This window comes from Chaetodon trifascialis, chromosome 15 (genome assembly GCF_039877785.1).
Source record: "Chaetodon trifascialis isolate fChaTrf1 chromosome 15, fChaTrf1.hap1, whole genome shotgun sequence".
Classification (NCBI taxonomy): Eukaryota; Metazoa; Chordata; class Actinopteri; order Chaetodontiformes; family Chaetodontidae; genus Chaetodon; species Chaetodon trifascialis.
The window spans coordinates 9,543,228-9,558,137 of NC_092070.1; the positions used below are offsets into that span (position 1 = coordinate 9,543,228).

Consider the following 14,910-nt stretch of genomic DNA (forward strand, 5'->3'; position numbering starts at 1 on the left):
GTCTTATGGGTATTTTCTTTTCCTTTTTAATTACTGAGATATTTCCAAAACAGTCATTAAGTCTCATTTCAGACAACATTTTAAATCTGCATTAAAAAAGTAGAATTCCTATATAATACAAAACATCTGTTCTGAGATCACTGCACATGTATGGGTATACATGAATGTTATTTCTAATTGATTACATTAGCTTTCTGCATCATCAACTCTTTCCTTATTTTGAGCCATATATATAAATAAAGTGTAGAAATATGGAAAAGAGTAAACACTGAAATTACAAAAAGAAGAACAGTTATTAAAAAAATGAAATTCAGAACATAAACTCAGAAAAGACTGAAGACAGAGGTTATTATTGGTTACAGCTGAATATCTGTTTTTTTTATGTCTGCAAATGGAGTGCTTATATTTATGATAGTTCGTTTATCAATAAATAGACACAGAGGAATAAACGCGCAGGCTAGGATCTGTTAAATACTCAGAGGAAGACACGTCGGGCCCAGAATAAGGACTTTGGACAGCGGTCATGACAAAGTTCGCAGAAGTTTTTATTTAATGATGTTTGCATTTTTACGCATTTACAGACAATAGAGAGGTGACAGGAAATCGGGGAGAAAGAAAAACAGCGAAAAACAGCCTCCAATGGGGACGCCGCGTTTCCATAAGGTTTTCATGAATGAAAGAGCATGTTAGAGCTACTGTGGGCTGACGGACTGATAGACGTGGATGTTTATCACGGTTTAAGATAAGGGACCTAATCAAGATTATACGTTTAAAAGTAAAAGAGATTTATAAAACTTTTCGGTTAATGTTGTCTTCTGACCGTATAGCCTCAGCTTTACAAATCATGTCTTAATTTAAATTTGAATCAATACATTTTTTGGTTTGCCCAAGCCTTGATGTGATTCGGAGGCTTCAATAAAGAAAACTTTAATTGTCTATATTTATTTATTTACACACACACACACGCACGCACGCAACAAACACACACACACACACACACACACACACACACACACACACACACACACACACACACACACACACACACACACACACACACCTATCATATATCTATGTCTATATATATTTATGTGTGTATGTGTATAAATTTATTTCACAAGAAAAAAAGGAAAGACTAAATAAAAACATTGAATAAAACATCAAGTTTAAATAGCAGTAATAAACTTACTTTCTTCTGTGTCTGTCACTTTGCCTGATGCCTGGTAGATGCTTCAGTCTTGTGTGCCTTCTCTAATAAAACCAGCCTTTATATAGACATGTATACAGGTCCAAACCCGCCACCACCCACCCACCCATGTGCAATGGTTGTGCCAATAAGAAGAACAGTCAGAGTGAAACTAAAGGTGATTTCTCCATCTTTTCTTCTTCTTTCCAGGAAATCAGCCTTTTGCACCACACTGCTCCACACCCTGGTCTCTAGCAGGAAATGTCCACAGTGTTTCCAAGGAACTCAAGGGAACTGTTAGATACTTCTCTTTCACAACATGTATATATATTGTTATATTTCACATTAACATTTTCTTTCAAAACATATGAGTCTATGAAATATGTTACGTTGGTGCAGATTATAATGTAAATATCTCCTGCTTGAGCAGCTGCTACTTAAGCATGTTGCTCATGAGTAAATGCATCAGTCATGATTAGAATTCACTAATCTACTATAGATAACAAATAATAAAGGACTCAGAAAGGGGTTGTTATGTATGATTTACTTTTGACACTTAAGTACTTTTTGCCTATGATAGCCCACTGATCTCCTTTTACTTAAAATTTGGAATGCAGGACTGTGCCACTGTCACCTCAGTAAAGTATCTAAATACTTCTCATTGGTTTGTATTATTTGTGTGGGGGTTCTTTTTGTTTGTTTGTTTGTTTGTTTGTTTTGTTTTTTAGAATTTTAGTTTAAATTTCTGGGATTTCTTTCTGTATGTTGTGCTCATTTGCACATTCAAAAACAACCATATCACTTTAATGACAACAAATGGAAAAAAAAAGTCTGCCAAGGACCAACTACCTGCCTTATATAAAGTATTTTTGAATACGCTGAACCAGAGCCTGTTACTTATGGCTTCATTTGGAAGCAGCTGTGATTTTTGTATTTATTTAATTTATTTATTTATTAATTTATTTATTTTCCTTTCCTGTTCTTTTGCCACTGTGTCTGTCTTGATCTGCTCCATGCTTGTAAGTATTTGTTTGTAAGTATTTGTGTTACAAACCAGTTTGTAAGTATTGTGCAGTGAGTTGGATGTCAGGAATTGAATTCATGGCACACTGACCTGTGACTTTTTTCTGGTGCTGGTATGCTTTTCTCATTTAGGATATAAAGTAATAAGTCAGGTAAAAATGAAACATTAAACTTTGCAAACTGTTTTTCATGGAGCTATAACAATAGTCACATTCTTCAGGCCTGTCACAGCAGCCTTCTAAGAATTAATGATGAATTTAGGTTAAGCTTGATGAGGGTAGACTAATAAGCAAGAATGCACTATAGGCAGTACCATTGTTGATCCTTTCTACATCATTAAGGCAGTATTAATCGCTGGATAACTATGTGGCCCATGTAAATCATTATTATTTTATTTGCTACAACTTCACTGTGATTCCTCTGGAACTGGTCTGTTAGAACCTGCCAGTCAGCAGTTTTTTCATCCTGCCAAGCCTTGTGCACTTTGTTCATAAAAATGAAGAGAACTGATAGTGAATGAGTGAAAAGGAACCTTCCTTAACCTCTTAAACATTGTTAATCATCTTTAGAATGTCTGGTCTGTCTTATCTTAACAACAGGTATATGTTGACGTGGTGTATTTATGCCCTTGAAACATATGAGGCCATAAATATGAGGAACATGTATTGCACAATAGTGCAAAAACAAGAATAAATCTGGTTTCCTTTTGTGTCTATACATCTTTTCGTCTGCATTTTTCTTAGTGTCAGACTCTCCTGATTACATTTCCATGAAATGTTCCTCCTGTAAGCAGTACTCTGCTTATTGGGCTTTTTTTTTTTTTTTTTGGTTTCTATTTTAGTCAACTGTCTATAAGTTCACATCTGATTGTATGGTCAAAGATTATTTGTGTTACTTGTTGCTGAAGATATTCAAGATCCATACAACATCCATACAATTAACAACTTTATATGTGCAAATTAAAATGTGGGGAAAAGGCAATTATGCAGTCACTTGCCACACCCTGGCTTGGAGGCCAACGCATTCCTTAGAATTTTTCTTTTTTCAGCCAGATGAACAATAGTTCTTGATTAATAATGTGATCTCTTGAGGACACATTTTGCAAGTTTACTCCCACACATCTCTGTAAGTAGGACTTAACATTTTGATGATTTTTTTTTCTCACTTTCAGCAATTTTTTTGTTCACACCCAAATTGACTAATGGGGTGAAAGTTTAATGCTGAGTATTTCAGTTATTAAAGATTTGCCTGAAAATGCCTCAGTGCCACTAAATATACCTGTATTTTGTTACCACCAAGTCTGATTAATTGCCAACTGTTTGTAAGAGTTTAAAATGTCGAGATCACCCAGAAAACCTCAGACCAGTTGGTCATAACAGTACCTAATACAGTATAAACAATGATAGAAAGTTGCTAATATGAAGGGCCAGAGAGTTTAACCATGTTGGTAGGTGAGAAGGAGGCCAGTGGACGCCATGGCATAGCGGACGCAGAACTTTTTCCTCGAGCAGCAGGGACTGAACGACACGCCACCAGCGCCCACAGCGGGATTCGAACCGGGACCATTGTGAGGCGACAGTGTTACCACCTGTGCCACCTATGTGTAAAATTAATTACTAATGTAAAAAACATACTTTATACCAAATTTTACTGCATTTCCTGCAGTCACTCATTTTCTCACCTTTCCAGCATTTTGTCTGTCGCGGCTCCGTGTGTGTGCGTGTGTGCGCCTATACACTGAAGCCACCACACATCAAGTAGTTGACCAATCACGTGCGGCTTGAACGGAAAAAAAGTCGAGAAAAAAAAAAAAAGCCCAAAGCGGCTCCTTGGCTCCGAACATTCACTTCAACGAGCGGATTAATCCCTATTGTTATTGTTATTATTATTATTATTATTATTATTATTATTATTATTATTATTATTATTATTATTATTTAAACTGGACTGTTAAATTGTCTGACACGAACGAAGTGGATGGCTGGAGTGGAGGAAACACATGTGAACGGAGTTTATGCACCTTTACTATTAATGAATATCTATATTTTAAACTCCAAAAAGAGTTCATGGCATGCACTTCCTTGCCTTCAAAAATGAATTCAATCCACGGTGCTCTTCTGTCCTCTGCGGCTGGGAGCCGATGGGGGGATTTGTGCTCCTCTTTACAGCCAATAACAGAACACTGCCTGTGGCGCCTGAACATGATTCATAACACGGTGCTTTCGATAACGTAACAGCGGATCTGTGAGAAGGTGGCGCCGGGAGTGCCGAATTCAAGCGGCTTGTGTGGAAGCTGTAGGCAGGGTGCTTACAGAGGTCCATGTCTCACTCTCAAAAAAGCGCGGACGGTCTTATTTCACACTTTGTATGCGTGTGGCAGCACCAGAGACCCAAAAAAGTGAGTTTTTCCATAATATGGGACATTTAACTGTGAAAATCGCATTATTGATTTTTTTTATTTTTTTATTTCTGATTGGGCCGGCAAGCTGTCAATCAGGGCGGGCATAGACCCGCCCATACCCGCCCGTAGGTCCGTCCCTACGGGCTTGCTCTGACACTGGGCTTGCTCTGGGGTCGTCCTTTTCTTTGTGATCATGGGATTTTGTGGAAATGAAGAGGTGGAGTTATTGTGAGAAATTACCACTGACTACCACCAAACAGTAGAAGTCTGTTATTCCTGTCCACCCTCACTCTGCTTGGCCCCCATGTGACTCCCCTCCTGGATCTCTCTGTAACAGGCCTCTGTGTGGTGAGGGATCTGAGGGTAATTCCTGCTGGTGACATGTGCGTGCCCCTCTTTAGTGCCACCATGTGGCGTGGGCACAGTGATGGAAAGTAACTAAGTACTTCTTGAAGTACATCTTTGAGGTACTTGTACTTAATTCCATTTTCTGTTGCTTTATACTTCCAGTCACTACATTTCAAAGGGCAATATAGTGCTTTTTTCCACTACATTTATTTAACAGCTTTAGTTACTTGTTAGATTATTGACACAAACTATAATCAACAAATAAATCATAATGCATTATTGATTGATGTACCAGGCAGTATCTCAAATTAGCTCCAGTGATGTGCACATTGCTGCGTCAATAACTATAATTCAGTCTTAGAAATGTTGATTATTTAGATTGTAATTCTATAAAATTATTCTGAAATGGGTCATTCTCCATAATGGGAAATTTTACTTTTGATACTTTAGGTATATTTTGATGCTAATACTTCTGTACATTTACCTTAATAAAATGAATGGATGACTTGTATGTGTATAAAAACTGTAACAACATTTTATATAAAATAAAACATCTGCAGTAAGCAAGTACATATCATTAGCTGTGGACACTCTGCAGCACACATTACTTTATTCTGCCTGTACACTGGGGTATTTGATTATATGAATTTGACTGAACACAAGACTGTTCATTACTTTTGGCTCCTTTGTGGGTGCTGGCCTCTGGTAGATAAACCTGGGAACCCACTGGGTCCACTATAATACCTGTACATTGAAACATTGATGCCAGGCATACCTCAAGGATATAGCAGACCAAATTCACCCATTTCTGACCTGAATGTATCCCAAAGAGGACTGGTCTTTCACTGACTGTTATATTTCAGTGTAATGGTATTATTGACTTGGCCACTGCCTGCATAGAGGAGCATTCACAATGTTGTCAGACAGTGAATGATGTCTAAATGCTGCCTGAAACATCAGGATGTGACAGAATCATAGTCAGTCTGTGTCTTATTGTAGAAGATAACAGCTGCGGTCCTGAACAAGAGGTTTGATATTTGTGAACATTAAAGCTTTCATCTCCTGAAAATGCAAATCTTAAAGGATGTAAATGAGAGCAAAGTGAATGAAGTTAGACAGACATGCAATGGCAGATGAGACAAATGGAAGAGACTGGCTGAGACAGGGAGGAGAAGAGGGAGAGAGAGACTGAGAGAGAGACTGGGAGAGAGACTAAATTGCTTAATTGGAGTCACTGCTTCTATATTATAGACAAACTCTTGTGTTTGTAGTCCAACCAAGATTTCCTTCCACTGACTGCTCTGCCATCCTACCAACTGGCCAGCTCTCAGAGAATTTCTATATTGAGGTAAGTTGTTTCTGTTTGTGTTTGTTTTTGAAATATGTGTGAGTAATGTATAATAGAAATGATGGATTTATAATGACGTGCTCATATGTAAAGTTTGTGTATCGGTGCTCAAGGGGAGCTCAGTCACAAGACTTGTTTTGTACTGTAGTTGTAAAAAGTTTAAAAACAATAATTAACTTATGTTAAAACTGAATAACAAAATGAAAAAAGTTGGTGTCTGTCACTTTGATGCTGGTTATTTGGGTGGTATTGTGATTTCTTGTCTTGAGAATAGTTTTAAAATGAGGACAAATCATGAACACAAGTAATAAATTGGTATTGCTGATACAAAATGCATTTGTTTGGATAAATTAAATAAAATGTATTAATACTGCATAATGATATTTTTAATGGTGTCTTTCCAGAAACAATGTCCTGCTAACTCATGTTACTCACCGACCTCACAGTTTTCATAGAGCATTTGTTCTGGCAGAAGATTTTGTAAAATGTGAACTGTTGACAGCCATTTCTGTGACTTAGCGATTAATTGCATCTCAATTGTTTGCGGGCATTGACAGAAACATCAGAGGTGAATATCACAGAACAGAAATGTCAAATGTGAAGATACGTTTATGTAATTTGGGTGAGATGATTCTTTAAAGTAGAATTTCAATCAAGAGAAAACGATCAGATTGAATGATTAAAGACTGTATGACTGCATGTATTACAATGAAAAAAATGTAAAATGTAATATATGCGTAGTAATTGTGGTACTGGTTGTACAGCTTGTATTCAGTAATTGAGCTACTGGAGTCACAAGACCAGTATTCTTGCACAACCTGAATCCATCCTCAGGCAAAATACAAACAGCCAGCACTCTGTGGATGACTTGAACTGATGAAACAAATTAGGAGAAATCTAATTTTCCAACAGTCACACAGCAAGGGAAGCATTTTCTTGACAACCAGCGATAAAGCATGTAAGGCTGTAGTTTTGTGCGGAGGGGTGGTGAAAGGGACTAACAGCTTTCACGTGTGAGCAGATAAACTCAGTTATCTGTCATTACCAGGGTCTGATAAACCACTGAGTCCAGGGGGTATTGTCTCGATCTCAGATTGACACACAAAGAGACCTATGTCAGACTCAGCAGTACATTCATCTTAAATCAGATAATTCATTTATTGGTTCCAGTAATGTGAGAATGGCTGGACATCATGTGAAGGATATGTAGCCGTCAGGAAAGGTCAATGAGAAGGGGCACATGTTTGATATATTGCTCATGTATTACTGTATTGGTGTGTGTGTATGTGTGTACGTGTGTGTGTGTCTGTGTACGTGTGTGTGTGTCTGTCCAAGCCCAGAGGTGTAGTCTGTGAGGCAGCATGTATGAATGAAATGCTGACAACCACATGCTAACATGTACACAATGACAATGCTAAAATGCTGAAGTTAAGCAGGTCATATTTACCACTTTTACTATCTTAGTTAGCATGTTAGCATGTAGGCATTTCATCATAGTGCAAAGTACTGGTAAAAAATAAAAGATACTCGATGGAAAGTTAATGGATCACGACTGTTGTTACACACACACACACACACACACACACACACACACACACACACACACACACACACAAAACTCATCAAATTCATGGTGGTGCTGAAGAAAATATGTTATATGTGTTGTCAGTTGCAGTATATGTGTGCAATACATGTATATATGCTGTTGCATCTACAATACGCAGTTTAACCCACCAAAGAACCATAAACAAAGTACTTGGTATCACCACTGATTCTTTGTCTCTTTTTCTTCTTCTCTATTAAGCGTTCTCCATATAAATAGGATGGCCCTGCTCAACTTCCCTGTTCCAGAGTTGGATGTTACCTTGCAAGAAGTGAGCCGCGTCCTGCAGCTCACTTTGAGTCCTGACCTTTACCCTGAGTTCAAAAATTCAATGGAACAACAGAGGGGTCTTCTTCGAGAGGCCCACCAAAAATTAGCAACCATTGCTGCAGGCCAAGAGAATTGGGTAACAGAGCAGTTCAAGAGAAGTCTGCTGTCTTGTGCTGACCCCCTGCCCACCTCGACAGCCCTCCCTGTTGTTCTTCTTCCGTCTAAAGCAAAGAGATGTACCCAGCTGTGGAGGGCAGCCGCTCTTCTCTGGGCTGCAGCAAAGCTCCACAGTGAGCCCTTGTTACTGGAAGGCAATGTGCCGATGGAGCGCACACAGCAGTCTGAGATATTTGCTGCCAGCCGGATTCCTGGCAGGAGTCAAGATGAGATCAAGGTAAGATTGCTGGCAGGACACAACTGGTAAGATTTATCGGAGCAAAATGAAAAGTTCGAGGTTTTCAATTTTCGGTCTGTCAAGACACTTGAGTAAATAGACTTGAAGTTTTCAACCAGGGCAGCAAAACACATCTTTTTAGCCTGATGTTAAATTCTGTTTAAATATTATGAGCAATTTCTGATCTGTAGCTTTTCATTTAATTTCCAGCTCTATCCAGATAGTCTCCATGCCATCATCACCTGTGCTGCAGGAGTGTTCCCTGTTGACATACTGTGGCGTCCCAGCATTGATGGGCCACTTTCTGCACGATCATTCAATGACATCTACAACCAGCTGGCACAGGTGATGGATCAACCCCAAGCAGGAAAACAGAATGATCCCTCTGCCATTTGCAGCCTTTCGGCTCTGCAGCGCAAAGCCTGGGCTGCCATCAGGGAAGACATCCTGGGGCAAGGAGGGGACACAGCAGCATCACTGGGGCTGATGGAGAGTGCTGTGCTGACACTTTGTCTGGAGGAGTGCAACGCACCCTCTGAAGTGGCTGATACCCTCAATGAAGTGAGGCTGGGAAGAGAAGACGGTCCACGTCTGAGATACTATGACAAGGTAATGGATAGAATCTGGTTCACCACACACTCTGTCATACTGTTGACATTTTTAAAAAAAATGCAGTGATTGTAAACTGTATTGCTGCCAAAATAGAAAGAGATTTTTTGGTATGAATGATGAAATAATGCTATGAGTGTTTCACAAAATTGTTCTGTTTCACTTTGCACTTACAGCTACTTTTTAGTTAAAATCAGGTAAACACACAGTATCACATGATCTGAACAAGGACTCAAGTATTATATTACATGCATGATATGTTATGTAAAGTAATTCAGTTACACTGTACTTACACTCCTTTTTCTTTCTTTTTTTTTTGAACAGGTGGTGAACCTGGTGGTGTTCAAGGACAGCACAGCTGGGATGGTGTTTGAACACAGCGCTGTGGATGGGATGGTGGCTGGGCTTGTGACTGAGCTTGTATACAATCTGTCAGAAACTGCTGACCTAAACCTCATCCATGCTCACTCAGAAAATGTGAATGGATCTCTCACATTCAGCAATGGCAATGTTAATTCTGTTTGCCCAACTTCTCTAATGTTCTCCTTGCGTGGTGTACATATTCCCAATCCAAGCCCTGACTTAAAAGCAACACACCCACTTCTGACTTTTGATGTGCCCTCTTATCCTGATGTGTTTTCCACTCTAAGAGGGCACAGAGGCCTGTATGATGCTTGGATCAACTTTTCTTTGCAGCTTTCCCTGAGGCAGACTCTTGGGGAATCTGCTGGCCATCACATGCTTGTCACACCTACCCATATGCGTCACTACAAGCATGGTCGATGTGATCCTACGTACTCACTCACCATGCAGTCTCGTAAGTTAGTGGGTGCCTTGGCATCATGCATTGGCCCAGATGACTCAATCCAATACACTACTGACCTTCTACACTTGTTCCATGTTGCATTTCTGGAGCATAAAGGCCTCATCAGAAACACCAAAAGTGGTCACGGAGTTGGTCCTCACCTAGCTGCCCTGCGTCAATCACTGCCACCTGACAACCCACTGAAGAAGTTCCTGAACCCCTTTGGATGTCCATCTGTGTACCTCACAGGTGCAGATATGATGGAGGGTGTGGAGTGTGGAGTAGGCAATGTTTATGCCAAAGATCAACTTGCTGTGACCTACCTTGGAGGGAGAGACAAGGTTCGCATTGTACTTAACGGGAAAGGGAGCTTTGCTCTGGCACTGCAGAAGCTTCAAGAAAGTCTGAAGAAAAACCTGAAGTTGGTGATGCTTCTAGCTGTTAGATATGCCATTGGATGCCAAATGGGAGCCCTGGAGTGTTTATTGAAGCTGGGTCAAAGTCAGAAAGTGAACGGAGAGAAAAATCCCTGCTCAAAGAGCCCAGAAAAGGGCAAATCCATGGTTGACTCTGGCATGAACCCAGACTTCAGTCTGGTGATCCATGGTGGTGCTGGAGAGGAGATGATGCTGAACACAGAAGTGATCGGAGTCGTTGAGTTTGCTCTCCAGACAGCCTTAAGCCTTGGATCCCAAGTGCTTCAACAAGGTGGCAGGAGTCTGGATGCAGTTCAGAGGTCAGTGGAAGCTCTGGAGGACTGCTTCCTGTTCAATGCAGGTAAAGGCTCAGTATTCAACAAAGATGGCAAAAATGAAATGGAAGCAACCATTGCAGATGGCAATGCCAAGAGGTCAGGATCTGTTGCATGTGTGCAAAGTGTGAAGAACCCAATAAAAGCAGCCAGATGTGTCATGGAGAAAAGCTCACATTCACTCATTGTGGGAGATGGGGCTGAGGAGTTTCTGCAAGGTTTGGAGGAGAAAGAGAAGCCTGTTGGGCCTGAGTATTTCTACACTGAGATACGACACAGAGAGTTGACTGCAAAGCTCAGCAGAGGAAATACCTCAAAAAACAACCATCCTCAGACAGTTGGAGCTGTGGCCTTGGATCGTTGGCATGAGTTGGCTGCCGCATCCTCCACAGGTGGTTTAGTGGGAAAGTTGAAAGGGCGAGTTGGGGATACAGCAGTAGTAGGGGCAGGGATATATGCTGATGACAAGGTAGCTATTACCTGCTCTGGAGATGGAGATGTATTTCTGAGGCACACAGTTGCACAGAAAATAGCCAGTCTCTATCATCACAAAGGCTATAACCTTAAGCAGGCATGTAGAGAAGTGATGGGTGAAACTCTGAATGGGATCTGTGCAGGGATCATTGCTGTGGACGCTAAAGGTGATGCCATCGTTGAATCAAATGCTGGGGTTATGTTTGTGGCCTCAATGGTCAATGGAATTTCACGAGTAGAGGTCCTGAGGCCCCAAATGAGCTTCTCTGATGTGATCTGGGAAACAGATGAGCTGGTTGCCTACCTTGATCCCAACCCCTGGATGCCTGGGTCAACCATTCTGACCAGAAAAAATCTTAGTGGGGCAAGGAGCATCTTCCACTTGGCTACACCTGATTTTGTAGCTATTCTACAAGGAGCAAGGGCTGTGTCAAGCTTGTTATGTGAGCAATTGGGAGTGCAGCGCTGTGCCTTAGTTTTCAATCCAACCTCTGGACACAACACAACACAAATCAGACTCCTCCCACTTCATGGCTTAGAGGCAAAGTGGCAGCCTCATCTTGCCAATGAAGAAGAATTCCACACTTATGATCCTGGCTACTGCACCTCAAAAAGTGGCCCATGCTGGGATGATGAAACACTAGCCCAGGTTCAAGCCAAGATTAGAGCCAGACTGCCAACACCAAATGCACCCTCTTGCTTTGACTTTTTTGGAGATGCTTCTGACGATAACCTGTTCAGTCGTATTGTACGTGGAGAGCAGAAACAATGGAGAGTGTGGGAGGACAGTGACCATGTTGCCTTCCTGACACCATGCCCAAACTCTCCTGGGCTAACTGTTGTGGTGCCACGCAAACCACTGTCCAGCGACATCTTCAAACTAGATGAGGCTGACTACAAAGCACTTATCTTAGCCACTTATAAAGTTGCCCGACTACTGGAAGAGGGGATGAGAGCTCAAGGTATTGCGCTGATCTTTGAGGGTTTTGAGATTGACTATGCTCATGCCAAGTTGATCCCTCTGTTACCTTCACCAGATGGCTCTAATCCTGCAGAGCAGCAACCAGAATACTTCCAAACCTACCCTGGATATGTGTCATCACTGGATGGCCCAGCCGCTGACCCTGAGGCCCTGAAAAAAATCCATTCCAAAATCACTCTGTGCAGGCCTCCTCGTTCATGGGAAGACCCTCAGTCTCACTCCACGCTTGCCATCAAGAGCCAGTGGTATCGCAACATGTTCCAGATTCAAAACACTCTTTTCCACAGCACAGTGGAATACTTTCACAGTTCCTGTCAGTACTCCTATGCTCTGACCCCTCTCACCACAGACACCATCTCCTCCCCAATGGGCCTGGGATCTGACTCAGAACCAGTTTCTGTGAACCTGCTGGGCCAGGACATCTACCTGGCTGATTCAATGCAATTTGTACTTGAATACTTTCTTCGCTTCCAGGAGAACCTGCCAGGGACATATTACATATCTCCCAGCTTTAGAGGGGAGGATCCTGATGCCACACACTTGAACCAGTTCTACCACGTGGAGTGTGAGCTGTTGGGTGACATGGACAATGCCATGTCCATAGCAGAGGGATACGTGGCTCATCTTACCAAGTCTATGTTGAAGAAACACTCTGATTTAATCCTCAGCACTGCCGGAACCCTTACACATGTCACAGCCATGCTGAGTAAGCTGGATGGAAAAACCTCACTCCCAAGAGTCCCTCTCGACCAGGCCATTCCCATGATGCCCTCTGCCGACTGCGTAGAGTGGGTCCAGGAAGGCCAGCCCCAGTTTGGCAGAAAACTGACACGTAAAGGAGAGCGGTTCTTGATAGAGAAATATGGTGGTGCTGTTTGGTTGACAGAGATGGACCATCTGGGAGTTCCCTTCTACCAAGCATATGTGGAGGGCACTGGGCAGAGCAAAGCCAAAGCTGCTGACCTTCTCCTGGGGCTGGGTGAGACTGTGGGTCTTGGTGAACGTCATTCCACCCCTGAAATGGTGCAGGACGCCCTCAGGCACCACACAGTGCCAGAGCAGTCCTACAAATGGTACATTAACATGCGGCAAGTGAAACGACTCCTCACCAGCGGGTGGGGCATGGGGACAGAGCGTTACTTGTGTTGGCTGCTTCAGCATGATGACATCAGAGATATACATATCATTCCTAGGATGAAAGGAATGAAGTACATGCCCTGATTACAAGTTCTATGCAGGTTTTCAGGCCCTTAAATGTGATGTACTTGTTATAAAGGGGCCAAGAAGGAGGATTTTTGGTCTTTCATCTTCACCAATTATCTTTCCCTCTGTGTTCACGGCTTAAAACAAATTTTCCTTCAGGTTAGTACTTCCTGACCCTTGTGTCCTTCCATGTAAAATATTCCTGAAAAAATGTGTGTTTTAGCACCAGGGTACAAACATCACAGAAAAGAGAACATGAAATGAATGTGGATTAAGTTAAACCTAAGGTTACATGAAGTGAGTCATTACTTGTTTTTAAATGTTAGCACATAGACTTGTTTTCTTTTCTTAGTGGTACAACTACAGTATCAATGTAACTGCAACATGACAATACACTCATACTGTACAACTTGAATTGTTTCAGTATCTTTATTTCTTGAAGACTTATTAACAGTGTTAATAATTGATTAAGTGGTATAAATTGTGTCAAAAAGTTGTTTCAACTTTTTACGGACAACACAAAGGAACTCATTTGTTAATGTTCTTGGACATGTTGTATTATCATCTATATAATTTCTTCCACTGTTCCTCAGCAATGTTTTGCTTTATATCTGTCATGTTGTTTTTGAATTCAAAGGATTTTTGTGAAAGCAATAGGGATCATGTATCATTGCTCTTTTTAATGATGTATTAATTACGTTTTAAACAGATTACAGGTAACATCTGCATGAATTACTGATAAGGTCAATGGAACCTGTTCCCAGGAATGTCTGATCATGGCAGCATTAGCACTGGTTCAAGGGCAAAGAATAAATATTACAAAGCTAAAATGTGTGTTTAAGTGCAGTATTTTAATTTTATATAATGAATGATAGCAAAGTATGACACTGGTGATATTTGTCACTGTCCCTTGACATCACATTTTTAAACCAACAAGCTCATTTTACAGTGTGTTTATAACTATTTAGAGAGTGACTTAATATTTCCCGGAAATCTTATTTTAGCTGTTAGCTTCAAAAATTACTAAATTAATTAACACATATATCCGACTAACCTCTGCAATGATTGGATCTGCTTGTTTTTGGCAGGGTATCCGATGTCAGATAGTAGATGATGATGATGCTCACAGCTGGTTTTCCAGTTTTGAGTCAGACAGTCTTGAACAGATCCAAGTCTTTGCAAGAATCAGTTTTGAAAAGAACTGCTCAAAGAGGAAGGTTGTCCTGATCAGAGACTCAAACTTCAGTTCATGTCTCCCCAGAATGGGAATATTCTCAGGACAAACAATAGTGTTTCCTCTTTCCAGTTAGACTTGCCACAGCTTAAACTTCACTTCAAATGACTTCACATTTGAAAGCAGAGAGCTGAGAAGCTGGCTGGAGCTTGAGATTCAGCTCTGAGAGCTACTTGGTAATGTCCAACATGACTCTTGCTGTCAGAGTTTCTATGTGAGGTTTTCCTTCATCTCAATTAATTATTCCAGACAAACTGACACTTCTTCAGAAATTCTCCT

The 14,910-nt window shown here is 41.0% G+C and overlaps 2 protein-coding genes across 2 annotated transcripts; both read left to right on the top strand.

The window, feature by feature from the left end:
• The first annotated feature begins 8,129 nt into the window (after nucleotides 1-8,129).
• Nucleotides 8,130-9,853, top strand: LOC139343181 (peroxisomal carnitine O-octanoyltransferase-like). The gene is made up of 4 exons (XM_070980667.1): nucleotides 8,130-8,573; nucleotides 8,784-9,182; nucleotides 9,507-9,770; nucleotides 9,833-9,853. The coding sequence occupies exons 1-4, from the start codon at nucleotides 8,130-8,132 to the stop codon at nucleotides 9,851-9,853; spliced, it is 1,128 nt and encodes a 375-aa protein (XP_070836768.1).
• Nucleotides 9,854-9,860: 7 nt separating this feature from the next.
• LOC139343182 (uncharacterized) lies at nucleotides 9,861-13,921 on the top strand. The gene has a single exon (XM_070980668.1). It carries the CDS (start codon nucleotides 9,921-9,923, stop codon nucleotides 13,413-13,415), a length of 3,495 nt encoding a protein of 1,164 aa, XP_070836769.1. The 5' UTR covers nucleotides 9,861-9,920; the 3' UTR covers nucleotides 13,416-13,921.
• Nucleotides 13,922-14,910: the final 989 nt, after the last annotated feature.

Bases quoted from the DNA above. Each gene is read 5' to 3' on its own strand.
- LOC139343181 (XM_070980667.1), top strand. From the start codon at position 8,130: ATGGCCCTGCTCAACTTCCCTGTTCCAGAGTTGGATGTTACCTTGCAA. The intron at 9,183-9,506 runs GTAATGGATAGA...TTTTTTGAACAG, and splicing joins GTCTGAGATACTATGACAAG to GTGGTGAACCTGGTGGTGTT. The intron at 9,771-9,832 runs GCAACACACCCA...TTCCACTCTAAG, and splicing joins ATCCAAGCCCTGACTTAAAA to AGGGCACAGAGGCCTGTATG.
- LOC139343182 (XM_070980668.1), top strand. From the start codon at position 9,921: ATGCTTGTCACACCTACCCATATGCGTCACTACAAGCATGGTCGATGT.